At 32.2% G+C, this 27,589-nt stretch overlaps 1 protein-coding gene across 1 annotated transcript; it reads right to left on the bottom strand.

Moving 5' to 3' along the window:
- Positions 1-1,416: 1,416 nt before the first annotated feature.
- On the bottom strand, positions 1,417-25,747 carry LOC140448768 (uncharacterized). The gene is made up of 3 exons (XM_072541884.1): positions 24,950-25,747; positions 9,582-9,703; positions 1,417-4,172 (listed from the first exon to the last, which is right to left on the bottom strand). The coding sequence occupies exons 1-3, from the start codon at positions 25,385-25,387 to the stop codon at positions 2,387-2,389; spliced, it is 2,346 nt and encodes a 781-aa protein (XP_072397985.1). The 5' UTR covers positions 25,388-25,747; the 3' UTR covers positions 1,417-2,386.
- Between the last annotated feature and the right edge of the window lie 1,842 nt (positions 25,748-27,589).

The following is a 27,589-nucleotide window of genomic DNA, read 5'->3' as shown; positions in this document are numbered from 1 at the left end:
AAATGCTTTCTCAAAGTCTAAAAATTATAGAGCTTATATAAATGAGATAATAAGCTGATATGTTTATAGTTAGCAATGTCTGTTACATCTTTCTTTTTATGTAATATTATCATAAAGATACTATTCAATTTTTCTGGTGTAATTCCTCTAAAAAAGAAGGGATTCTAAATAGTTTTTAAGATTTTTATGATGCATTTGCCTCCTAGTTTTATCATTTCCTTCCTTTCAATTCCTTTTCAGTTATATCCGGAAGTTCCTCTGATTCTTAAGTATGCATTATTGGAACTATACCTATGGAATGAGATCATCTCGACTATATAATATTCTATTATAGTACTCTTCTTTTATAGTACTCTTCGATGATTTTCAGGATCTTTTGTTGATCACGTAAATGACATGTCATTGTTTATTTTTTAACTTATAAATATTCCTTATTCCTGTCTTTCACATTCGTTTTATAACTTTTAGGCTCTTGTTTTGTCCCATGGTATTAGTTATTTCTTTAGTATTAAAGTTCCTTATGTCCTTAACAGTTTATGAATTTTTGTTTAAATTCCTTATGTCTACTATGTTCGCTGTATGCTTATCATTTCATATTTCATATTCATTTTCCTCCTTTTTTGCATTAGGTTTCTTGTGTCTTCTGTGAGTTTTGCATTTTTCCTTGTTTGCTTGCTTTTGCACTTTCCCGTACCTTTTTTAGGAGGTCCACCAACGTTTCGTTAAGTTTTTGAAAATTGGTTCCATCTTGCACGTCTGTAGGTTATTCACTATGAAGCTTTCTTCGCTCTAATCATTCTATGGTAATTTCCAGTTGAAAATTGATTTAATACAGTTACGTACTAAACAGCGTCTTTTTTGTTAGGAATTATAAATTCAATTTCGTTCTTGTTTAAGCCATTTGGTGATTGCCAAGTCAACTTTCTTTGGGGGCTTTCTTTAAAATAAGTGTTTACGATATATAGCCTGTGTTGCAGAAGAAATTCTATGAGTTTTACTCCTTTCGATTATATATCCATATCCTTGAGGTCCAACTACAAACTGAAAGATTATGTTGTCTCAATGAGCAAACAGCAAACATGGCAGTCCGATAATTTAGAACCCAAAATGTGGACTCCAGGCTAATATGGGAATGTAGAGAAGAACTCAACAGATTGGCGGAATACAATATTGTCACACTTTTCACTCAGGGTTTCAGGTCACTTAGAGATACAAGGCCATGAAAGAGCTGATGAACTTGCTAATGAAGAGGACAAAATACTTCGGTCCGTAATCTTCTTTTTGCGACGAACACCGGTGTGATTTATTTACTATATCTTTTAAAGATCTTTCCTGCTTACTTCCATAATTGTAATATTGGATATTTTAATCACCTAAATCCTTATTCAAAAATAGTACAAAAATTAAACACTAGGGAAAATTTATAAAGAGTTTATATTACCTATTTTTAAATAATATGAACAATTTAAAATTATAAAAAACATGGTATCAATAAAGTAATTAAGGAGAATCTTTTATTACAAACGCAACCCGTGCATTGATTTTCCCCAAGTTTCTTTAAATACATATAAAGAGAATTTTAAAATATTTTTTGGCACCGGACCTTTCACGTAAGTTTGAATTTTTATATACGTACAATCGGATAAACTAGTTCTGGCACTTAAGAAATAATCTACTAAGATACCTCACTTGTGTTTGGTAGTGGGAAGGTCATGTGGGCAATAAACCCTGCCCATTAGAAAGAGATGCAGGGACTGCTTTGACATTGCTATAGCAATGAGTATTAGACCGTAAGCACATACAGTACTGTTGCAAAGGATATTTGGTGAAATTAGACACCACATTACTCGCGTATGCTTGCAACAATCCGAAGGTCGTTGAGCGGTAAACCAGTAAGCATTTGTGTAGGGTAATTTATCGGTGTTATTGTTATAGTAATTTATTCTAGTTTATCATTAGTTTGTTCAATGAAATATGGGATAATCAAAAGTGTAGTAGTGTAAAATATAATGTAAAAAACAGTCTTACATAATAAAGAGTAAATATTATTAATTTCTAAAAGTTAATTCTAATGAAAATAACATATTTTATAAGTTTTGCGAAAATATGCTCTGGGTGAATTTGAGAGAAAAGTTTTTTTTCAGTGAGCGAAAATAGAAAAAAAGACGATGGTAACTGCTTCTCACTGTAGAACAACTGGAATAGTTTGTAAAGAAAGACCTGGATAGATTACTACCGGATTTTTTAGGGCAGCAATCAATAAATGAAAATAGCCATGTTAGTGTCCAATATCCGTAATGGATAGGCACTATGAGAAGAAACTGATATGCTTTTTGACACGCAAAATCATCAGAAAAGAACGTTTAAAAATCCCTGTCGTGACTAGTTAAATAGATGTTTCCATCATCTTTACTGTAGCTGTATCAAAGCAGTCGTTGCATTTCATATAAGATTCATGATCGCTAATGTTGTGATAATGACGCAAATGTTTGAAAAGCGTGGGCTTAACGACAAAACACTCACCACATTCCATGCATTGGTACGGTGAGGATATATCCCTATGAGTTCTAATATGAGCGTGAAAATCACTTCGATCTGCACTACTATAATCACACAGCTGACAATGGTACGTACCATCAAATTCCATGGGTTTCTCGGCTATTAAATCTGGGCGAGTTTCCGGCTTCCTGCGTTTACTTATGTCAGTAAGATACTTTTTTCTTCTCTTTTTAGTAATTTCCACACAGTCGTTTGACTTAGGCGATTTGATCAAATGATTACTCCCATCAGTCATAGCGTTTATATAAGACTCGCTCAACTTATATGCTATAACTACTGGATTAGCGTATTTGCACAAGGCTTTATGAAGCACTTGTTCGTCGGTTGTTAATTTATCTTTACATAAGACACAAGACAAGGTTCTAACCAGGCGGGGCTTGCCAGCAGAATTAAATAATTTCCTCGAGGTACACCTCAGCATGTGAGCCGAATAAGTAATATCAGATCTAAAATTCTTACGACAGTATGTACACACAAATACATATGCATTACAGTTTGCTTGCGAATAGTGAAATTTTGCATGTGTATGCATCTCAGACTCATTCGAAGCTGAAAAGGTTTTACAGACGTCACAAGTGTAAATATTAATTAACTCGCAGTCTCCATTATTCAATGTAAAGTGTTTATCGCCTTCTTGGGCAGAATACGTAACAAAGCGACAAGATTCACAATTTATTCCAACGTTAAAATGAATCTTCTTAAAATGGAGAATAAAATTTTTGCGCGTAGAAAATAACTTTCTGCACTTAGTGGCTGGACAGCTCATCTTGACTTGCTTAGCAAAATGGAAGCAAACATCGTCGAGATGCTTACGAAGATCATCAGAATCATCAAAACCGCTCCCACACTCAGGACAGACATGCGGTGCTGTATTAGTGTGTAGTCTACAGTGCGCTAAGAAAGAACAATTAGTAGGAGCTATAAAGTTACACGTGTCACATGTCAGGCTAGGATTATCAGGTTTTTGCAATCCTTGGTAGTGCCTAGCAAGCGATGTTTCGTGATGATGGCATTTTTTACAATCCATGCACTGAATTGGCATAATGGTAAATGGTTGTTCCCGCACAGTTTCTACTTTAGATATGACGGGCAGGGTAAATTGTTCAACATAATCCAAAATTTCTTCTTTTATGTTAGCTTCATTTTCAGTGTGACAGCTTTCTCTTAGTTGGTTATGCTCTTCTATAGTTACGAACTGACACTTTGGTACGTTCTTGCAAACTTGTTTCAATGCTAACAATTCATTATTTTCAACAAATACGATGGTATCACCTATTAGTTCTACTACGTTCTGTCCTTTTTGGTCCTTTTTCGGGCTATAGAACTGAACATCAATGTAATTATTGTCCGTTGACATTTCTTCCTCCTTTTCGTAAAGTACAGGTACTTCGGGAATTGGGAAAAAACCAGCTAGTTCTACAGGCAAAATATCAGTTCGTATGTCATTAAGATTTATTGGATTGCAATCGGATGTGAAGTGGCTACGCATGTGTAATAAAAGGACACATGGATTATAGAATGTATAACATCTATCCTGACAACCGGAACATTTATACTTTAGCACTAGTATTCTAACATTAAGGTGATCTTGAAGAATTTTAAATGACGAAAATCTGAAAAAAAAAATATGAAAACATATTAATAATTGTTAACCAATCAAATGAATATAAACATATATATATACATATTATATATATAAATATATATATATATATATATACATATTATATATATATACATACATATATATATATATATATATATATATATATATATACATATTATATATATATATATATATAAATATATATATATATACATATTATATATATATACATACATATATATATATATATATATATATATATATATATATATATATATATATATATATATATATATAAATACGTCAAATTATCGGGTAAAGTGGTCTGTAATAAAAATTAATTTAATCTTGACATTCAATTTTTCAAATACTTCAATGTCATTTTTTATTTGCGAAATCTTTTAAATTCTGTAAGTGTTTTAAAATGTATTTGTACGCCATTTTTTGTAATGTTCAAATTGTTTTAGTTTACTCCTGAAGAAGCTGTTAAATAAATGGCGAAATATTGAGTAATTAAGAAAAAAAAAATTTTGGTCGAAATAATCATTTCTAATATATATATATATATATATATATATATATATATATATATATATATATATATATATATATAAGAAATACTGGATATTACTGACTGTCGATATAAACAAACAACACAGTTTATTATCTGACAAATGAAATCTATACTACAAGAGAACTCCTATCCTACATGGCTTTTGAATAAACTCATTTTTGGTTCTCCTTTTCCTTTGCAATTTTCTGGCAACCAAAATTTTCATAATAATGAGGTCCGACAACTGACACTGACATTGACACACAACACATCAGAGCTACCACAATCTAAAATAACGTATGGTTGCCTACCCTATATTCCAGTTCTGACACCTAAGCTAATGAACATTTTCAAAAATGTTAGTGGCAACTATGAATGTGAAAACGGTATCAAAGAACACAAAGACAAAGGATCCTTTCACAATACAGGAGTCATCGAATGTTGTTTATTCTATACCGTGTGCCATTTGTAAAAACGTGTATATCGGAGAATCATCTCATAATTTTCACAGTAGAGTGATCTCGCATCGCAGCGACATAAAAACCAAAAAAAAATAAATGCATGTGCACTGACAAAACATGCATTAACGTTAAAAAATTAATTTAATTTCGAGGATTCCTATATTTTGGCAAAGGAAAAAAACCATTCAAAATGTGTTTTCTTGGAAATGTGTTTCATAAAATCCAATATGTCTTGTATAAATAAAAAGTCTGACATAGATAAACTGAGTAACATTTATTGTTATTTACTGACAAAACATCAAAAATAACATAAAGATTTACTTTTACATATACACACCACAATACACCTGCATGCAAAACATGTTGCATACCATCAGACAGGTTTAATATTCTACTTCCATTAATAAAACATGAAAAACACTTAATTACATTTTAATTCAAACTATTTTTGTTTTTTCTTTCTGTTCTCTATGGATCAGTTAAAACACACCATTAAAAGATGTCACAAACGAAGTTTTACTATCAATAACTAAATTTTAAAATGTATTTTATTCATTATTTTATATGTTATATTTTATATGTGTGTTATTAATGTTAGTGTCATAGCTTTATATAAATAATCTCTACGACTAGTAAGTTGCACTGACAATTTGTGATATATTGTAAATATTTACACATTCTAATTACAGTGTCTTGAAGAAGGAATAAAACAAAGCTAGACAAAAAAACTGACTGCAGCCCTAATAAACTGTGTTGTTTATATATATATAACATATATATATATATATATATATATATATATATATATATATATATATATATATATATATATATATATATATATATATATAAACGCAACGGAGAAAATTTTGGTCAAATTCAAAGTATTTCAGTTTTTTATTTTTAGCCCTATTTTCATAATTTTTTAGCACACTGTGTAAAAATGTATAAATTTTATATGGGGTTAGTCGAAAGGTGATTTTTTTATCCTAACTTTGAAACATCCTGTGGAATAATTCTGTTAGCGGATTTCCGTAAAACCTTGTTTTTCTGTTGCAACCATGTCTTCTAAGTAGTATTATTTTTGTTTCATGTGAAAATATGGATTGGTTCATTTTCAGGAGCGAAATGACTTTGCCAACCACAATTTACGACTTTTCCTATTATTACCATTATCTTTTGTATTAATTTGTAATACGATGATGGGGGCTTTGGTGACTGATATCGAAGGAATGTCATATCGACATCCCAGAAGCACTGTATTTAAATTATGATTAAAAGCAACGACATGATCTTGGTTTTAATAAACAATGATAACAATAACAAAACATATAAAACAACTTAAATGCAACTTAACCTAAGTACGCAAATAACAAAGAAAAACTACTAAAAAATAACTTAATACTTTGTATTGCCTCTCCTAGCCTCTATAACTACTTGCTGGATGTTTTGCAATTCATATTCTAGAGCCAAGCGAAGTTCGTTAATTGAGGCTGGTGCGACTTCGCGACCTCTAATATTTCTACCAAGCATGTCCCAAACGTGCTCCATTGGATTCAGATCTGACGAAAACGCTGGCCAGTTTATTTTATTGATACCAACTTCCTCTAAATATTGCGTGACACACATTGCAGAGTGGGGTCGCGCATTATCTTGCATTAATGGAAAATCATGGCCGATATATTGAGAATTGGGTACTACGTGATTCGTTAAAATTTCCTCAATATACCGGTGTGCAGTTAGCGAACCCTCAATGAATACCAATTCAGTGTGTGCCTTTCGGGATATTTCTGCCCATACCATCACCGAACCCCCTCCATTGCTAACGCGGGGACTGAAAGCGCACTCCGCAAATCTCTCTCCAGTTCGTCGCCATACCCGTTCTCTCCCATTGTCCTAAATTATGATGTAAATGTTCCCTGGAAAATTGTAGTCTAGCCACTCTGTGCCGTGGAAGTAATTTGGGCCCAGTTACTGGTCTGCAACTTTGCAAACCAAATTCATGTAATCTTCGACGAACTGTAAATACACTTACATTATTGCCTCGAACCTCTTGAAGATGATTTCTTGTTTGTACCGCTGTTAAATGACGATCCCGCAAAGCGTTGACTCGTATAAAACGATCATCTAAAGCGGTAATTTTGCGCTTCCTGTCACTTTCCGATTTACGCTTGTTTGTTCCAGTTCGTATAAAACGTTCCACTACCCTTTGGATGGTAGAGCGATGACTGTGTATACCATTTTTCAAAGTAAAAACGTTGCACGTCACAATTCATTTAAAGTGACGTCACTTATATTTAAAATTTCCAGAACGTCAACCTTAAGAGTTCAAATGAGAACGACTGGCTTGAAGATTAATATAGATAAGACGAAGGTAATGGTGGTTAGCAGAACACAAAATATGCAATTAAATATAAGAGTAAACAACAAGAACATCCAAAAGGTCCCTAAGTTCAGATATCTGGGTAGTTGGATAACTGAAGATCCTAGATCCAAACATAGAGATACGTAGCAGGATTGAGCAAGCCAGAACAGCATTTACTAATATGAGAACATTGCTAAGCAACAGCAGCCTTAACTTAACACTTCGATATCGGTTTGTAAAATTTTACATTTAATTCATACTGCTATATGGTGTAGAAACCTGGACCATAAAGGCCAATGTGATGAACCGATTGAAATGTGGGTATTTAGAAGACTACTTAAAATTCCCTGTACAGATCCCTTGATCTTGATGCCCATGCACTCTTTAGAGCCACACAAGACCGAGAGGAGTACGCCAGAATTGTCGCCAACATCCACTAATTGGATAGGGCACCATAAGAAGAAGAGTTCAAATTTTCCTCACTGCTAATAATACGAAACCCATACGGAACTGCTCGATCTTTCATAGGCGTCAACATGGTATAATAATCAGAAAAATGTAATCATCATTATATTGGCAGTTTTAGAATTATGTTGATTAAATAACCAAAAACATTTGTTATTATTAATAATATAAATTTAATGAAATATGTAAGTCTAATATTCCACAAAATAATAATTTTAATTAAGTAGATTAGACAATTGTATGCAACTGATACGGGAATACTTCAAATTTTAATGACAGTTCAGCGTGTGGCAAAATTGTATAAAGTGTTGCCGCTTTTTTAGAGTAAGAATTTTGTTTATGTTTTGATTTCTTACACAATTTGATCATAATATATTATATATTAATAAATTGTATTTATAAATACATATTAAATTTAGATTAATAGCTTTAAAAACTAATTATTGTTGTGTATTATGATTGTGCTATGCCAAAACAACTAAATAGTTTGTAGAAAGCTGATAAGCTTTCATATAGGATAGATTATTTTGAACAAGAAATAATGGCGGGACATTTTTACTATTAATGCTCTAAAAGAGGTAAGTTTAAAATTTAGAATATATAATTTTGTATTAAAATGTTTTCTTATGTATTTTAGTGTGTTGCAGTAGTCTTAAAACTAAGTGTATTTACTGTTAATATAACAGTTTGACAAATAGTTGACATTTTAAAAATTCCTTACTTACTAATTATTCTGATGTTTTGGCAACGCTGTGGGATTTTGACGTCGTAAATCTTTAATGACGTGCAATCATTTTTATATGAAAAATTCTATAGTACTCTAGCCACATATTCATAATTTCGCCTATCTTCAACCAGAGCAACGGCTTTCGCACAATCTTCAATACTAAGAACCATGATCAATCATAGGTAAACAAAATGTAGGTGTCAATATGACATAATGATAACAGTCACTAAAGCCACCTCGTCGTATTACAAAATAACTTCAAAATAATCATAATTAAAAAAGTCCTAAATTGTGGGTGGCAAATTCATTTGGCTCTAAAAAATGAACCAAGGCATATTTTGACATGAAACACAAAGCACAATGCTTAGAATAAAGGGTTGCAATCGAGAAACAAAATTTTACGAAAATCCGCTAACGGAATTATTCCACAGCATGTTTCAAAGTTAGGATAAAAAACCACCTTTCGATTAACCCCGTATAATAAGTCAAATACAAAATTTTATTAAAAACTCGCTATACTAAATTAAAATTAATAAATTTTTATAAAAAAAAATTTAAATACTTGACCAAAATTTTCTCCGTTGCGTTTTTTTTTGCATCTGACTGTATATATATATATATATATATATATATATATATATATATATATATATATATATATATATATATATATATATATATATATATATATATATATATATATATATGTATATATATATATATGTATATATATATATATATATATATATATATATATATATATATATATATATATATATATAACTCGTACGCGCAAAAAAATTATTTGGTATAGTACTATGAAGATAATGAAGATATGTACTTACAAATGACGACATGCATAACATGTGTAAACATAACCACCTAGAGTTGGCTTAGCTCTAATCCATTCCTCCTTCATATCTCCAAACAACATATCATACATTCTTTCCAAATGATAGTTACGCATCTATAAATAAAAAAATATATATTAATGTAGATAAACTAAATAAATGAAAACTCAGAGGGCAAAATATTCATTAGAAGCCTATTTGTCAAATTTCAGGGACCCAAGTAAATCAATATTGTGATGTACTTAATACCAGAGCTGGGATATTTTTACTTAAAAGTAATTTATAGTTACAATTGATTTTCATGTAATTGTAATTTAGTCCAGTCGTCAGAGGTTTGATACAAATACAGTAAATGCTATTATTTACTTTGTTACTTACTTTATTTACTTTATTTTTTACGATTTGTTAATCTGCAAAGGGATTAATAAACTATTATAAAACGATAAATTACTAAATTTGAGTCAGTAGTGTGTCTACTCATAAAACCTTCGGCTTAGAGTTGATTGAAACGCGGAAAAAGGTACTGTTACGATAAATATCATGGCCTAAAATAACTGTAAATATTATGACTAATTCTGTTTTGTTGTAGAAATTTCGGCGAAGGATCTAGATGAATCATCCGATTCAGGTAGGCCGAAATAAAACCGGTCTGAGCTTCTGGGGAGATCGCCGCCGTTCTCGAATAACAGGACTTCATATATAATAACGGAACTGTAATTGAAGAGGAACAGTTGATTTTGAAGACGAGCTCGCGATTTAAATGTTACGCTCGACTATATAAATTATGTATTGTTCGTTAAATAAATTAATATAAATTATTGTGCTTTTTAATAAATTAAAATAAGAACTTTTTAATAAAGACATTATAAATTAAATAAAGACATAAATAAATTTCATTACAGTACTTACACACTATAAAGTTGGTTGATATCTGCGGTCAGATAATCAAACGAGCGGTTTTCACACATTTGACGTGTGTCCTTAACAGGTAAAGATGAGGATCGGTATTGAAGAAAGGTGCCGGGAACCGCATAATTTGGGATAGCCAATTTCAGCAATCAAAGAAACAGGATTTTGTGTTAACAGAACAACGCAAGACCACAGTAAGACAATGGTATATAGCGGTAAGACAATAACAAGACAAGCTAGAATTGAATTTTCATCTAAGGGAAAATTCCGATGTTCATGCAAGATTATCCCTAACTATGAATTAGGTCAGCGAACCGTTTAGTCAAAGTCCGTCAAATCTGTTAAAGGGACTTTCTTTTCTTAAAACGATCTTCTGCTAGATCGCCACACAGCGGTGGCCATATGAATAGCTTTCGTAAACGGACAGAGAATTCATTGTATAGCTTCTTGGAAGGTAAGGATTAGCGAGTAAGTAAATAACGCAAACAAGCAATTGAGTCGTTTCTCAGAAGGGAAAAATCTTAAGAACACAATGAGTCGTCAACCTGTTCCAGCAAGGAAATACTTATGAGATACTTTTAACATGCTTCACAGCTACTCTATGTTATGTTGGTATATGTTACTGAAAAAAAAAGAATGGCTTCCATGACTTTACTAATTACTGACGGCAGGATAATCGAGCCATAATTTTTAAAGTCGAATTTATTGCCTTTTATTAAAATAGTAGTTACAGCTGCTAATTTTCAACTAGGGGTAAAGAATTCTGCGTAAAAGAATTCTGAATAATTAAAGTTAAAGGTATTACAAACATGCTTGCTATGTTTTTGACTATCTCAACTAGTTAAAGCGATTGTGTAAAATTTAAATGTTGTATGACATGAGCTACTGTGAATATAACTTGTTCTAAGAATGCTCTGTATTTGTTAACGTCTTCTTACATACTCGAATATTACAGAAAAAAACCTTAATTTTTGTGGAAAAATTTTATTGTGGAAAAGTTTCCAAAAATGCAAAAACTGAAGAACAAGGTTTTAAAAACAAAGTTTTTTAACTAAGTACTATTTAAAATTTTAATATTATTTATTAAAAACTAGCTGATCCGCCGAACTTCGTACCGCCTTAAAATTAAATAAAGTATCAAAGTTCAATAAGCTCCTGTTTTCAAGTCTGTTAAATAACAAAAATCTCTCTGTGTAATGAAATGAGTCCGGTCGGAGTGTCAATAGCGACTTTACCATTTATAATGTGTAACAACTGCTTCGAAAACACAATTGCACTTTGATCTTGTTTGTATAAACACCCACATGTTATTTATCAATTGGAGCAGCAATTAGTTCGACCGCAGCAGTTAATTGGGGAAAAATTATTAAATAAGGAACAGTCTGAAAATAGAATGAATATCTTCCAAAGTTCTGTCCAGTCCCTGTAACGACCTGTTGCGGGTCAATGTACACTCATCCCAAACGATTAATTTGTATACCTGTAAAATCTTCGCCATTGCTCTATTTTTGGCGATGTTGCAATCTGGTATTTAATTAATTTGTACATATGTTTAATGGTAATTTCAAGGCAAAATTTGCAATTCGCCCGCCCTCCAATAAAGTTGCAGATATTACAGATGAAGCCAACGTGAAGGCTACTGCGATCTAATCCTTGTCAATAACAATAAAATTAGTAATGTTTTTTCCGTCCATCACCAGCATCAGGGAAGTAACTTCCACCAGATCCAATGTTAGCTTGAGGTAACACGAGAGCTCTTTCCGGACGGCAGATGTCATGTGGACATGGAGTATGGAGGGATGAAGAAGCTGAGCGGGCTTCCCTTTACCATGGATGAACTTGTCGAGGCATTGGGTTTACTCAAAACGCGTAGGTTCCCCGGACTGGATCAGATACCACCTGAGGCGGTGAAGGGTCTAGGACGGGCGGAGCCTGTGTGGCTTCTGGAACACATAAATGCACTGCTGGAAGCACAAACCTTTCCTGAGCCTTGGAGGACATCGAGGTAAATACTGCTCCCAAAGGCTAGGGAAAAGTATCGTCCCATCTGTCTTCTTGCATGCGTCAGTAAGCTGTATGAAAGGATGCGGCGAGTACGCATAGACGACATGATTGAGAGGTCAGGTCGTTTATCTCGGAGGCAATTTGGTTTTTGTAAAGGGAAAAGGAAGATTGATGCAATCATGAGTTTACTCGAAGCATTGCGCAACAGAGGGGATGAACATCGCTGGGCGGTCCTTCTGTTGTTTGATGTTAAGAATGCATTCAATACGCTGCAGTGGAACGAGGTAATGAAGGCAATGGAGGAGCGAGAATATCCTGGTTACCTGATGAATGTGGTGGCGGAGTATCTGTCCGAGAGAAGGATTATGGTGGAAAGGGGCACGATCGTGGACGTGACGGCCGGGGTACCCCAGGGATTTCTCTTGGGTCCGACGCTATGGAACCTGGCATATGACGGGGTTATGCACTGTGAATACGGAGAGGGTACAACATTCTTCGCATTCGCGGTTGACCTCGCTGTACTGGTAGTAGCCCGGGATGAGCCAGATGTCAAATACCGGGTTCAGAACGCAGGCCACGTCGTAAAGAAATGGATGACGCAGTACAGACTGAAACTTGCGGCAGAGAAAACCGAAGCCATCATTCTGAAGGGGAAAAGGAAGAGGCAAAGTGTTGAATTACAATGTGCGGGAGCATGTCTAACACCCAAGAAACAAGTAAAGTACCTAGGAGTGACATTGCAATGAAAAATGGGAGGAGCACGTGCGGGAGGTGGTCCAGAAGGCTGCGAATAGTGCAGCTACGTTGGGGAGGGTGATGCCCAACATTGGGGGACCCAAATCCGAAAGGAGCAAGGTCTTACACGGTGTTGTACAGTTGATCGTCCTCTACGCGGCACCAGTGTGGAGCGAGGCGGTAGAGATAACGGCCTATAGGATGCTCATGACACAAGTGGACAGAACAAGTCTGTTGCGAGTGGCATGCGTCTACAGGACTGTGTTTGCGGCAGCCTTGTGGATCATCACTGGATGTGTTCCGTTGCATGTTTTGGCGGTGGAAAGAAAAGAGCTCTATGAAAGAAGAGGTAAAAACCTTACTGTGGCCGGGAGAAGACAGGAAACGGAAAGGTCAATTGAAAGATTTCAAGAAGAATGAAACAACACGGAGGATGTGGCACAGTGGACGAAAATGCTGATTCCGAACATCAGAGACTCAGTGGACTGTGGCCACAGGCAACTGGATTATTTCCTGACACAAGTGCTCACAGAACACGGGTGTTTTAAGGCCTACCTCTTTAGGTTCCAGCAGATGGATAGGAGAAAGGAACAGAATGGAGAGAGAGACAGGTGTGAATTTTATTACACTGAGAGAAATGATTGAGAGAATGATTGAAAATAAATCATTTTGGACTAACATACACAACTATATCCGTGCAGTGATCAAGAAAAAAGAAGAGGGAGAAAGACAGCTTTACCAAAGGCAAATGTAAGAGTGAAAGATGCTGGAAGTTGAAGCTAGAAAAGCGGGTCAGACAGTGTGAGTTAGAATGCGTGAGTCAGACTCTGAGGAAGGAGGAAATGCCCGTCTGGGAATGATGCCGCAATAAGAGCGGTGAGGGTCTTCTACGCGCTACCTGGAACGAGACAGGGAGCCTCCTTGCTGATGAATGGAGTGTGGATGTGGATGAATAGAGAATGAATGAATGAAGGTTGTGCTTCGGAAGTGATGCCGGCCTTACAGCGGCCCTTCCGCTTCCGGATCGCTGGATGAGACAGGAGGGTCTGGAGATGTCTTTTGAAGATTTCAGACCCCCCCTCTCCAAAGATCCAATGTTCACAGCTTCGTTCAAATTATCGTACGCAATTCTTTGTTGTTGATACACTGTATTCTATTTTATTCCATGTTATTTTATTTTATCTTCTTTAAAATTTGTTTTAATTTGATTCTATTTTACTTTATTTTATTCTATTCTTTATTTCATTTTATTCTAATTAATTTTTATTTTAATTTAATTGAATTGTATTATATTCTAATTTATTGTACTATATTCCATTGTACCCTATTTTATTCTAATTTAGTTTATTTTAATTTTAATGCATTTTATTCTAATTATGTATTTTAATTTTATTTAATTATATTTTACTTTGTTTTATTTTTTTTTATTTTACTCTATTTTATTCGATTTGGTTCTATTTTATTTTACTTTATTCTATTTATTCTTTTTTATTTCATTTCATTCTAATTAATTTATTTTATTATTAATTTTATTTTACTTTATTTTACACAATTTTATTCTATTCGATTCTAGTTATATTATTTTATTTTGTTTTATTTTATTTTATTCTAATTATTCTATTTTACTCTATTTTATTCAATTTTATTTTAATTTTATTTACTTAATATTATTTTATTTTGTTTTCTTTTATTTTACTCTATTTTATTCTACTTTATTTCATTGTATTCTAATTAATTTTTAATTAACTTTTATTTTAATTTAATTTAATTGTATTTTATTCTAATATATTGTACTATATTCCATTTTACCCTATTTTATTCTGATTTAGTTTATTTTAATTTTATTTTATTCTAATTATGTATTTTAATTTTATTTAATTATATTTTACTTTGTTTTATTTTTTTTTAACTTTAACTTTATTTAACTTTATTTTACCTATTTAATTCTATTTGATTCAATTTTATATTATTTTGTTTTAATTTTATTTAATTGTGTTTTATTTTATTTTACTCTAAGTATTTTATTCTAACTTATTTAAATTTAATTGTATTTTATTTTTTTATTCTAATTATTCTATTTTAATCTATTTTATTCTACTGTATTCAATTTTATTCTATTTTACTTTATTTTATTCTATTTTAATGTATTTTATTCTATTTTATTTTAATAAACAGTGGGCTGAAATTTGTGTATGGAAAATGAAGAAATTCTCCAAACCGCCTCATTGACATAGATATCTTCCCATCTGATATGTTGAAACTTCATACAGCTATGTCATTATGTCAATATATCAATACTGACATTTATTTTGTTAATTATAGCTTCCTTTGTTAGTCATAGTATGGCGATATCTATTAGTTATACTGCGATTTCAAAGGACAGAAAAACTGTTTTTAAAGACTTTCTGTACAATTTTTTGAAAATTATCTTTTATACAAATCTTCTCTTGATAATAACACAATAAAAAAATAATTCTCTAATTTGGTGCAGTCATTTTAAAGTGATGCCTGTACAAACATTTCGAGAATTCATTTTTTTTTAATATAGATTTATAGTCAATAGTTTATAATTATATATTAATGTAACTAAATATAAATCGGATTTCTGCAGTAAATTTTTATACTAGTAAAAATTTTAAACAAATCTTAAAATCTCATATTTTTTCGCATATTCTAGCAAATTTTTTCATAGTAAAAACTAAAATATCCTGTACTTTTGAGTAAAATTAAAAAATATTTTAGAGTGTTAGATCTTTTGATGCCATTTAATGTTTCCAAATTTTAAAAGAATTGGATTTACCATTTTTCTAAAACACCTTGGCAAGTACTTTAAAAAAACCCTGTATAAGCAAAGATAAATCTACAACGATATAAACACTACTTAACTTATTCATTTTACAGATAAGACTATGGCATATTTGTTGAATATTGAGATGACATAGATCCATTTCACAATTCTTCAGACAATGATCTCAGCTAATTTTACTTTCACAATACTGCCCAAGAAAAAAAGTAATTTCACAACCTTTTTGATACATGCTTCTCAACAACAAATATGTCTTTATAAAGAAGTTGATGCAACATTCAGAATTCAGAAATTCGGAAGAAAATAAGGAGGCAAGAATGAAATGTTGGAAAATATCTGTGAAAAAACAATGTAAGTGACAACAATTATTATGATATTGCCCAACATAAACATTGTTTACATAAGCATACAATTAATTTAATAGTAATTGCAGACATACATAAAGACATTAAAAGTAATGTTACTATTCAGAATAAACATATACACAGTATTGTTATGTTTAAAGAATTGTGGGAAAAGCACATCAGCCAAAGACTGTTGAATTAATTCAGTCACATTCGGATCACGACCAGTACACATATTATAGAATTAGACTTTTTAGATTTTACTGAAGGTACAATATGTTTAATTGCAAACAAAAATTGAGTCCAATTGGTATAAAAGCACTTACATAACAAGAAAAAATATTACAATGCTTAACAACCACCTGTTCAGAAAACTATAACACTGCAATTCCCTCTTCTGAACCAGTAGAGAGATTATTTTCTTTTGTCACAATTATCAATGATACCAGGAGAAGTGTACTCTCTGATCCAATTTTGAAAAACTAGTTATGAAAGGGGTTCTAAGGAGTAGTGATGCGCAATACAAGGTGTTGCTTCCTGATAACATCTCTAGCCACTCCTACTCAGTTCCTATCCTCACCTCCAAGAAGTGTGGCTTAATCACACGGGTGAACCCCGGCAAACCTGAGGTCCCTTAGCTAGCGGGGACACATGAGCGGAATCCAATTTAACCTACGTAATATTTTTTCACCAATTTTTCACTAATTTATTACCACCCCAATAATTTTTCACCACCAAACCAACCTTAAGGGGAGCGATTCTGCTGGCTTAAGGTTCAAGCTAGCAGAATTCAAAAAAAAAACTTTTTGTTGATGGCATATTTTTTCACCAATTTTTCACTAATTTATTACCACCCTAATAATTTTTCACCACCAAACCACCCTTAATGGGAGCGATTCTGCTGGCTTAAGGTTTAAGCTAGCAGAATTCAAAAAAAAAACTTTTTGTTGATGGCATATTTTTTCACCCATTTTTCACTAATTTATTACCACCCTAATAATTTTTCACCACCAAACCACCCTTAATGGGAACGATTCTGCTGGCTTAAGGTCCAAGCTAGCAGAATTCAAAAAAAAAACTTTTTGTTGATGGCATATTTTTTCACCAATTTTTCACTAATTTATTACCACCCTAATAATTTTTCACCACCAAACCACCCTTAATGGGAGCGATTCTGCTGGCTTAAGGTTCAAGCTAGCAGAATTCAGAAAAAAAACTTTTTGTTGATGGCATATTTTTTCACTAATTTTTCACTAATTTATTACCACCCTAATAATTTTTCACCACCAAACCACCCTTAATGGGAGCGATTCTGCTGGCTTAAGGTTTAAGCTAGCAGAATTCAAAAAAAAACTTTTTGTTGATGGCATATTTTTTCACCCATTTTTCACTAATTTATTACCACCCTAATAATTTTTCACCATCAAACCACCCTTAAGGGGAGCGATTCTGCTGGCTTACGGTTCAAGCTAGCATAATTAAAAAAAATATTTATGATATACCACAGTGTTCTGCTAGGTTTTTACGAATTTATTACAACTTTAGTAATTTTTCACCCCTTACTACCCCTTTAACAAAAATTAAATAAAAATTTAATTGGTTTAATAAGTTTTTTCAAAAATACTTTAATACATTTACACGGTGTGTGTGTGTGTGTGTGCGAGTGTGTGTGTGTGTGTGAAAAACACTTCTGTTGTAATAATTGGTATATTTAATTAAAAATTACTACTTACCTATTACTTATTAATTACTTACTAAAAGTACTACAAATTTCACTGAAGATGGACTGATAAGTCCGAAAACTTTTTGAACTTAAACCCTTTAGGATTTTTAAAATTTAATTAAATATACCAATCACAACAGTGTTTTACTTCAATGTTCGAGTTTTTTAACTATATGATATACAGCCAACTCACGGGAATGATCCCTTTTTAAATTGTAAAATTTTGTTAAAAAATAGGCAATGTACAAAACAACAATATTGCAATGTTTAGCATATAAAAAAGTTGGTGAAGTTGGTGTTTGTGTAAATTCCTGCATTTAAAGATGTAAACTACTTTCCTTATTTGAATTTCTAGTATTTATGGGAATTATCTTCCACACTGACACATACGGATTTCAAGATTGGAGGGTTATTGGAAAACAGATCCACTATTTAGCTTAAAATCTTTTTTGCAGAACATCAGAAGAGATCTTTTTCTTATAATTTTAAGGTGTTTAATCTTCATCCATAATCCAATGGGACCGAATGTTATTCCTGAAGATCGGTTTTATAGAATAAGAACAGTTATAGACTTTTTAATAATAAAATGACTGCTCTGCGTTATCCAGCAAAAGAAATATCGCTAGATGAATCGATGGTACCGTGGAAAGTTAGACTTAGTTTTAAACAATATACTAAACAAAAGACATAAAAGACGATATCAAGGTTAGAATTAATTCGTAAATTAATTTATAAAAAAGCAAAGAAAGACGGAATATCGCACGCGAACATTTACCTATAAATAATTGCTAATAAATCGGACAAACGCGAAACGAAAACGAAAAGATGCAGAGTATGTCCTATCCTAAAAATAAGAAAAAACCCAATTTATGAATGTGTGGATTGTGCTGAGAAACCAGATCTCTCCGTGGGCGATTCTTTCAAACATTTCCATAAACAAAATAAATAAGTTAATATTTTTTTGTAATAACCTTTAATTTTTTCCTATATTCAACTGACAATGAATGAAAAATCGACAAAGAATTAAAATACAAATATCTTTAAATTTTTAAAATGCTGCTAATATAAATTTATTTTACTACGCAAATAATCTATATCAGCTGTTCTGACCAACCGGTAATTTCGGTCTCATTTGAATATACCTACTTAAAATATTTCTATCCTAAAATGTTTTCCAATATAAATTCTTTATGTTATACACCTAATCTTAAAATTATGTTTTGACCAATCGTTAATACTCTTCTTATTTAAATAATATTAAAATATTAAATACCTAAATTATTTTTCAAATTTTCATCTACCTAATGAATACAAATCTTTTAACAATAGGTGCGCACGGTCCCGACGACCCTCCTTTACAATCAGATAAATAATGTAATAGACGTAATAAAATTATTTCAATTTGAATATTTCTTACCTGGTAATTTATTCTGTGAAATATAAAAATTCCATTGTATTTACTAAAACTAAACTTGATTTCAGTTATTTTATATTCATAAAAGGACTAACGATTCGATTTCGCTTAGCCATGTAATACAACTCGAATCAGAGTCAATTTTTTAAAACAGGTAAAATTTATAGTTTTTGGAATAAAGTGTTTTCATATTTTTAATATTTAAAAATTGAAAAAATAAATATTAGTTAGTATAGAATAACATTTGAAAATATTTTTCAATTAGGGTAGTTGAGAAAAACACGACTAGGCTGGTAAAATATAGTAAAATTCTAGCAGAGCACTCTTGTGTTTTCAAAAAGATTTTTTATTCACCTAGCGTCAATGTGTATCTTTTTGAATGTTTCCCATTAACTGAGGCTTAGGGGGTCAAACATTATAAGGGTGGATCAAATTTAGTAAAAACCAGGCAAGCAATTTATATTTTCAGTTAGAAGTAGAATACAGTAAAATTATAAAAATAGATTTTTTATCACCTTAAATTTTAACGTAGTAGAATTATTGACTCCTCATAGAGGGTAGTTGAAGGGTGAAAAATTACTAGGATGGTAATGTCTTAATACAAATCTAGCATAATACTGTAGTATCTCATATTTCCGAAAAGATTTGCTTTGCATTCAACCAGCGTAAATGTGTAGATGGTGGAATTGGTGAAGTTGGTTAATATTTAGTAAAAACTAACCAGAGAGTTTCTTATTTTATTTATAAATAGTATTTAGTAAAATTATAAAACAAAACTTTTTCACCTTTAATTTAAACGTAGCAGAACTATTGACTTCCACTAAGGGTTAGTCGAGGTATAAAAAATTACTAAGTTGGTAATAAATTCGTAAAAACTTAGCAAAACACTGTGGTATATCATAAATAATTTTTTTTAATTACGCTGGCTCGAATATTAAGCTAGCAGGAATGTTTCCAAATAAGATTGGTTTAGAGATGGAAACTTATCAGGGTAAAAATACTTTTTTATGTCAGTTATAAGTAGAGGATAGTGAAATTGTAAAAAAAAGATTTTTTTCACGTTAAATTTTAACCTAACAGAATTATTGACTTATCACAAGGGGTAGTTTAGGTGTGAAAAATTACTAGGGTGGTAATAAATTAGTAAAAACTTAGCAGAATACTGAGGTATTTCAAAAATACGTTTTTTTTCTTATTTTGCTGGTTCAAATATTCAGCTAGTAGGAAAGTTTACGAATAGGTTTATGGGAGCAAAATTATCAGGATGGTCAAAGTTTAGTATAAAGTTAACAAAACACTTTTTTATTTCAGTTATAAGTAGTGGACAGTAAATTTGAAAAAAAAAATTCTCCTTAAATTTTAATCTAACACAATTATTGACTTTTCACAAGGGGTAGTTAAAGGGTGAAAATTTACTAGGATGGTAATAAATTCGTAAAAACCTAGCAAAACACTGTGGTATATTATAAATATGTTTTTTTAATTCTGCTAGCTTGAACCGCAAGCCAGCAGAATGGCTCCCCTTAAGGGTGGTTTAATGGTGAAACAATATTCTTCTTCTTCTTAAAGTGCCTATCCGTTCCGGACGTTGGCGATCATCACGGCTATCTTCACTTTGCTTATTGCAGCGCGGAACAGTTCAGTGGTAGTCGTGTTATACCACTTTCACAAATTTTGAAGCCAGGAAATGCGTCTTCTTCCCGGTCCTCTCTTACCATTTACTTTCCCTTGGAGAATCAGCTGGAGAAGGCCGTAACGTTCTTGATTTCTCATTACATGACCTAGATATTCCAACTTTTTAGTTTTGACGGTCATGAGAATTTCACATTCTTTCCCCATTCTACGCAGGACCTCCACATTAGTAACTCTGTCAACCCAGGATATACGTAAGATGCGCCTATAACACCACATTTCGAAAGCTTCGAGCCGATTCATAGATGCAACAGTCAGTGTCCATGCTTCCATTCCGTAGAGCAGAACTGTGAATATGTAGCAGTTCAATAGACGGCATTTTGTTTTTAATGATATGTCTCGACTGTTGAAAATAGTTCTATTTTCTAGAAAATAGTTCTAGAAAATGCTGCTTTTGATTTATTATTCGCTGTTTAATTTCTGTTGAGTGGTCCCATTGGCTATTTAAATTGGTGCCTAGATATGTATATTGCTCGACTCTTTCGATATTCTGTTGGTTGATTGTAAGTTGAGCGTTTAGTATTGGTTTTTTACTAATTGTCATAAATTTGGTTTTCTTTATGTTAAGAGCTAGTCCGTATCTGTTGCTGACTTCTGTTATGCGATTTGTTAATATCTGTAAGTCATTCAGATTATCGGCAAAAACTATAGTGTCATCTGCATATCTAATGTTATTCAACCATTCACTGTTTATTAGTATTCCTTTCGCACAACCGTCTAAAGCTTCCTTAAATACCCATTCAGAATAAATATTGAACAACAATGGAGACAAAATACAGCCCTGTCGTACTCCACGTTCTATTGCAATTTTATCAGTTAACTGGTCTTCTATTTTGATTTTGTCCGTTTGATTGTAGTAAATGTTTCTGATAATTCTAAGATCTTTGTTGTCAATTCCAATTTCTTGCATTAGAGTCATTAATTTGTCATGTTTTACTCTGTCAAATGCCTTCTGGTAATCTATAAAGCATACGTATATATCACAATTCACATCCCTGCAACTCTGAAATAGCACCTGTACAGCAAAAAGGGCCTCCCGTGTTCCCAGAGCATCACGAAATCCGAATTGTGTTCTTGTTAGTTGTGGCTTGTAGAAACAATATTAGGGTGGTAATAAATTAGTGAAAAATGGGTGAAAAAATATGCCATCAACAAAAAGTTTTTTTTTTTGAATTCTGCCATCTTGAACCTTAAGCCAGCAGAATCGCTCCCATTAAGGGTGGTTTGGTGGTGAAAAATTATTAGGGTGGTAATAAATTAGTGAAAAATGGGTGAAAAAATATGCCATCAACAAAAAGTTTTTTTTTTGAATTCTGCTAGCTTAAACCTTAAGCCAGCAGAATCGCTCCCATTAAGGGTGGTTTGGTGGTGAAAAATTATTAGGGTGGTAATAAATTAGTGAAAAATTGGTGAAAAAATATGCCATCAACAAAAAGTTTTTTTTTTTTAATTCTGCTAGCTTGAACCTTAAGCCAGCAGAATCGCTCCCCTTAAGGTTGGTTTGGTGGTGAAAAATTATTAGGGTGGTAATAAATTAGTGAAAAATTGGTGAAAAAATATGCCATCAACAAAAAGATTTTTTATTTTATTATTCTGCTAGCTTGAACCTTAAGCCAGCAGAATCGCTCCCATTAAGGGTGGTTTGGTGGTAAAAAATTATTAGGGTGGTAATAAATTAGTGAAAAATGGGTGAAAAAATATGCCATTAACAAAAAGTTTCTTTTTTGAATTCTGCTAGCTTGAATCTTAAGCCAGCAGAATCGCTCCCCTTAAGGTTGGTTTGGTGGTGAAAAATTATTAGGGTGGTAATAAATTAGTGAAAAATGGGTGAAAAAATATTACGTAAGTTAAATTGGATTCCGCTCATGTGTCCCCGCTAGCTTAAGGGTCCTGCAAACCTGAGCAACCTACCAGAGATTGGGTAACCAACCCCAGTGGAAAGTAGGGTCAGGGCTGACGAGGAAGGGAGAAATTGTCCTCCGAAAAGGGGGTTGGGCGATAGGCCAGTAACCTATTCTTGTAAAAAAGTACTACTACGAAACCTTCAGATAGGCCTCGGAATGGACGGATATCAAGACAACGACTTTGGCAACGGAATATGGAAATGCAAGAATGCAGGGAAAAAGACCTGTTGGAAGACCTAAAAAGAGATGGGAAGACAAAGTCGATGAGGATGCCAGGAACTGCCTGGGAACGCATTCATGGAAAAGAACAGCGGTAAATCGAGATGATTGGAGAAGCCTGTTGAAGGAGGCCAAGGCCCGATTTGGGCTGTAGCGCCATTGGATGGATGGATGGAGTTATGAAAGGCATAGTGTAAATGTATAAATTATTTTAATAAACTTTTATTCACTCACTTTTTTATTTATTATTATTAATCAGACTTCCCTGTTTTCATAAATTAGTTTTCTATACCTAGATTGAGAATATAAGGTTCCATTTTTTCTATATTTAGGATAGAATTTGAAGTTATTTAGATGAATTAATTTCACAACCAAACTTTGATTGTTACTCAAATTTTGTCACAATTTATTAGTTTTCCATAATATAATGTTTTTATAAAATCACATAGTACAAATCATGACCCTAAGAATTGTTATAAATGAAATTGAAGACTTCCACTGCCAGTCTGAATAAACTATCTTCCTGGCTTAGCCACATCTTTTTTGGACAACCTGTATGTAATTATTTCTCATAGTAGTACATATTCAATCCCCTATTGCAGCTGCACAGTGGTTTCATGTTTCATCTCTAGATATGTTTAGTTGGCTGGTTTAGTACAGACGGCCCAATTTCACTTTAGCTGTAATATGCACTAATCAAGAAGAGAAAGCATGGCAACCAAAACAGAAAAGAATATCTATCATCTGAGGAAAAGAGTGCATCCCTACCCTGGCCCATCAAAAACCACTGTGTATATTAAGGTCATAGAAAAAAGTAGATTTGGGTAGCCTATAATTGGTTCTGCCTTTAGGTATGTTGAGTACTCAAGATACTATGAAAAACAGGCTTCCGCAACTCCTGAAGAAGCTACACACAAGGATAAGGATAAAACAACCAACAAATATTTTTAGTAGCATTTTTAGAATATAACTAGAGAATATTGTTCCATACTTTGATGATCCCACTCTATTGTCTATCCTATTCTATGTCCATTCATAGACAATTTGAGATAGGAACAATAGTCTGGAAGAGAACAATTTGACAGCATAACGCCACTAACAAAATAATATTTGATTTAACAGAAACTCTAATGATTTGCTCATTATAATAATAATTGTAAATTGTAAATTATTAAGTGATTCAAGTAGAATGAGCAAACTATGGTATCAAATTGTTCACAAACAGTAGATCACATCAGATTTCCAAAGAATACACTCAAATCAAACCTGCTTCTTATCAGTATTATCATATACTTAATAAGTTAACTTTTATTAATAGCAAAGATGATATAAATAGACCAGCTCTAAAATCAAACAATTGCAATTATCAGATGACAAGAACAATTAGATACCAATATTATATTAGGCTAGTGAGCTTCTCTACCCCCAACAAGATCTTACTTATATTTATATCTAATAAATATATAAGACTATATATTTATTAGATATACGAGCCAATACAGGCAATAAATATTTTTAAATCACATGAAGACTTCTAAAAATTGAAAGATGTGATTTTGACGATTTGTAAACTGACATAATGATAGAAAAAGCAAAAATAATTAATGATTACCTTGTTCACTAAAGTCTTTAATGTTTCTGCACCAGCAGTGTTCATCAAATTTTCATACTCTAGTTCCCAGTCTTTCTCTCTTACCAACTGTTTGTTAGTATTAACATCTGGTGGTAGATTTACTGAAGGTACAGCATTTGGTTTAAGAATAACTATGGAGTTGTAGGAACTTTTAGGGGTATGACTATGGGTGCTTCTCCTAAAGTAGTCATTATCAGTAAAATGTTCAGAGCAGATCATTGCAGAATTATGACATTGTATGTCTGGTAGTTTTATTCTTTCTAGCCATATATCCCTTCTTTCGCGGTATATCTTGTGGCCGTCTTTATCATAGGTAATAATGCGTTGACCTGGCCTTGGTAAATAGTGGAAATTTAGTCTAGAATTGTCACTTACTATATTAGAGCAGGTAGGAACACTACAGTAGGTAGGGGTCATGTTACATTAATTTTTGTATATGTATCACTGATAAATATATCACTGAAAATAAATCAGTGAAACTTTTACAACTAATATTCTTGGACCATTTTGTTTATTATGTCCCTTAAGAACAACAGAACCTTGATTATTGACACAGTAGTATTAAATTTACTTAATGGAAATTACTTTGGTCAGAATGTTATTTTTATTCTTAAATATCTTTACAAACTACTAAGCAAACTAAATTATAAAACACAACTTAAAGATACTCTTTTTTAGACATTCAATGTCACCAACCAAACCAACAAATTTTTTTACTTGGTTATATTGGTTATAAGTTACAGATTCAGATTACAGTTACCCTTACCCTTCCCCCAATTCCCCTACCAAATTTTCATTACAGTATATAACCTCAAATTAAGATAATCTGCGATGTATATTAATCTTCGTTCGCAAGTTATTAAAAGTTTATATTATAATACATCTTTGGCTAATCAAGTACTGATTGAGTGGTTATTAAAAATTATTAATGACTATTTACTATCTTTAAATATTTTGTTTAAATATATTTGCTAGAGAGAGGGCAGCACTAGTTACACAACATAGTGTACGTACAGTGGTGACCAGAGACACAGACACAGCATAAGGAACAAATTTCAAATTTGTGTTTATGCTGTACCAGAGATAAGTAAGAGAGTGAGTCAGTGTGACTGACCGGCAATTAAATGAGAGGGATTAAGAGAGTGTATTGATACCAAAGATAATGTATTACTAATCTTTTAGGTTCTATGTAGTTTTCAAACATTGTTAGCTAGGTTCACTAATTGTTTACTTTCCTACTTATGTCCAATCTAACTGTTCTTGATTTTCCTTTGGGTATATCATAAATCTAAACATTTTTCTTCACTCATGGAAAAATATTGGATTTAAATCCACACATGTTATATTAGATTACCTACAGTTACATGTGTATTAGTGGTATGGTAAACAAAGGTGCGGCAAAAGTGCCATCTTCAAACTAAGCAAAGTGCAAAGACTTGCTTGCCTTGTAATTTCAGGGACACCATTAGTAGCTAAGGAGTCTTAACTTAATACTATCGGAGAGACGAGACTGTGATATGATAACCTTTGAGAAAAGCACCATAAAGGTTAGATCAGAATATAAATATAGGGTGTTTCAGGACGAGCTTGCACTATTTATATATTGGAAACTACTTACAAATATTTATGAAAATTGGTTTATGGGGGTTACAAGCTATGACGAATTTAAAGAAAATATTTTGGCAGACAAGCCACTTCCGGTTATATCGGAAGTGAACAGAAACTTTGTTATTTTATATGAAACCTGTATATTATTGCATTTTTAGATTCTGTGTAAAATTCTAGAAAAAACTTATATAAGGTAACACAGTCAAAACTTCATATTTTTGAGTTATTCATCTTTTTTCAAAAATTTTGACATATAGAGACAAATATCTTAAAAATCTTTAGACACAAAGAATAGGCAACAAAAATTATAGTTTAAACAGAATATCCTGTATTTTAGAATTTTAATGAAAAAAGAAATTAATTATCTTTGAACTAGTGTTTTTCCCTATACTTAAAGTTAATACTTTTGGAAATAATTGTGGTTTAATGTTAAAGGTAAGATATTTATTGTTTTATTTTAGTAGGCTGTGTATAAAGATGTCATAACTATGCAGTATCTATAAAGGCAGTAATATCTAGGGTGTTCCATTTAAAATGAAGTTGCTGTTCACTTCCGGTATAACCAAAAGTGTAATGTCCGTCAAAATATTTTCTTTAAGTTCCTCACAAAGTAATCCCCAAAAACCAATTTTCATAAATATCGTGAAAGTAGTTTCCGATATATAGATAGTGTAAGCTCGTTGTGAAACACTCTGTATAGTAACGTAACAAATTAAATTAGGCATAAAATATGTAGGATCACTTATGATAATATTGCAGTCAGATACAAGTTAAAAGTATCTTTAAAATTGGATATCTGTCCACAATAGGGATGGGCAGAGAAATCACATAACTTACACTCCAGGATTATACCTGATACATGGACAGATACAAAACTGCAAAAGAGTTAAGTGTAGTAATATTATTTTTAATCTTATGTTATGCAAGAGAAATTAATCAATTTATGTCCAGACAACCAAGCAGCTGTGGAGGCTCTTAGAAGCTCTTAATGTACTAGTGTGGGTATGCCAA

Source organism: Diabrotica undecimpunctata, chromosome 1 (assembly GCF_040954645.1).
Source record: "Diabrotica undecimpunctata isolate CICGRU chromosome 1, icDiaUnde3, whole genome shotgun sequence".
In the NCBI taxonomy this organism is placed as follows: domain Eukaryota; kingdom Metazoa; phylum Arthropoda; class Insecta; order Coleoptera; family Chrysomelidae; genus Diabrotica; species Diabrotica undecimpunctata.
This window is presented reverse-complemented; position numbering and strand designations above follow the sequence as displayed.

Bases quoted from the DNA above. Each gene is read 5' to 3' on its own strand.
- LOC140448768 (XM_072541884.1), bottom strand. From the start codon at position 25,387: ATGACCCCTACCTACTGTAGTGTTCCTACCTGCTCTAATATAGTAAGT. The intron at 9,704-24,949 runs GTAATCATTAAT...TTTTATTTATAG, and splicing joins TAAAGACTTTAGTGAACAAG to ATGCGTAACTATCATTTGGA. The intron at 4,173-9,581 runs GTAAGTACATAT...TTTTTTTTTCAG, and splicing joins TGTTATGCATGTCGTCATTT to ATTTTCGTCATTTAAAATTC.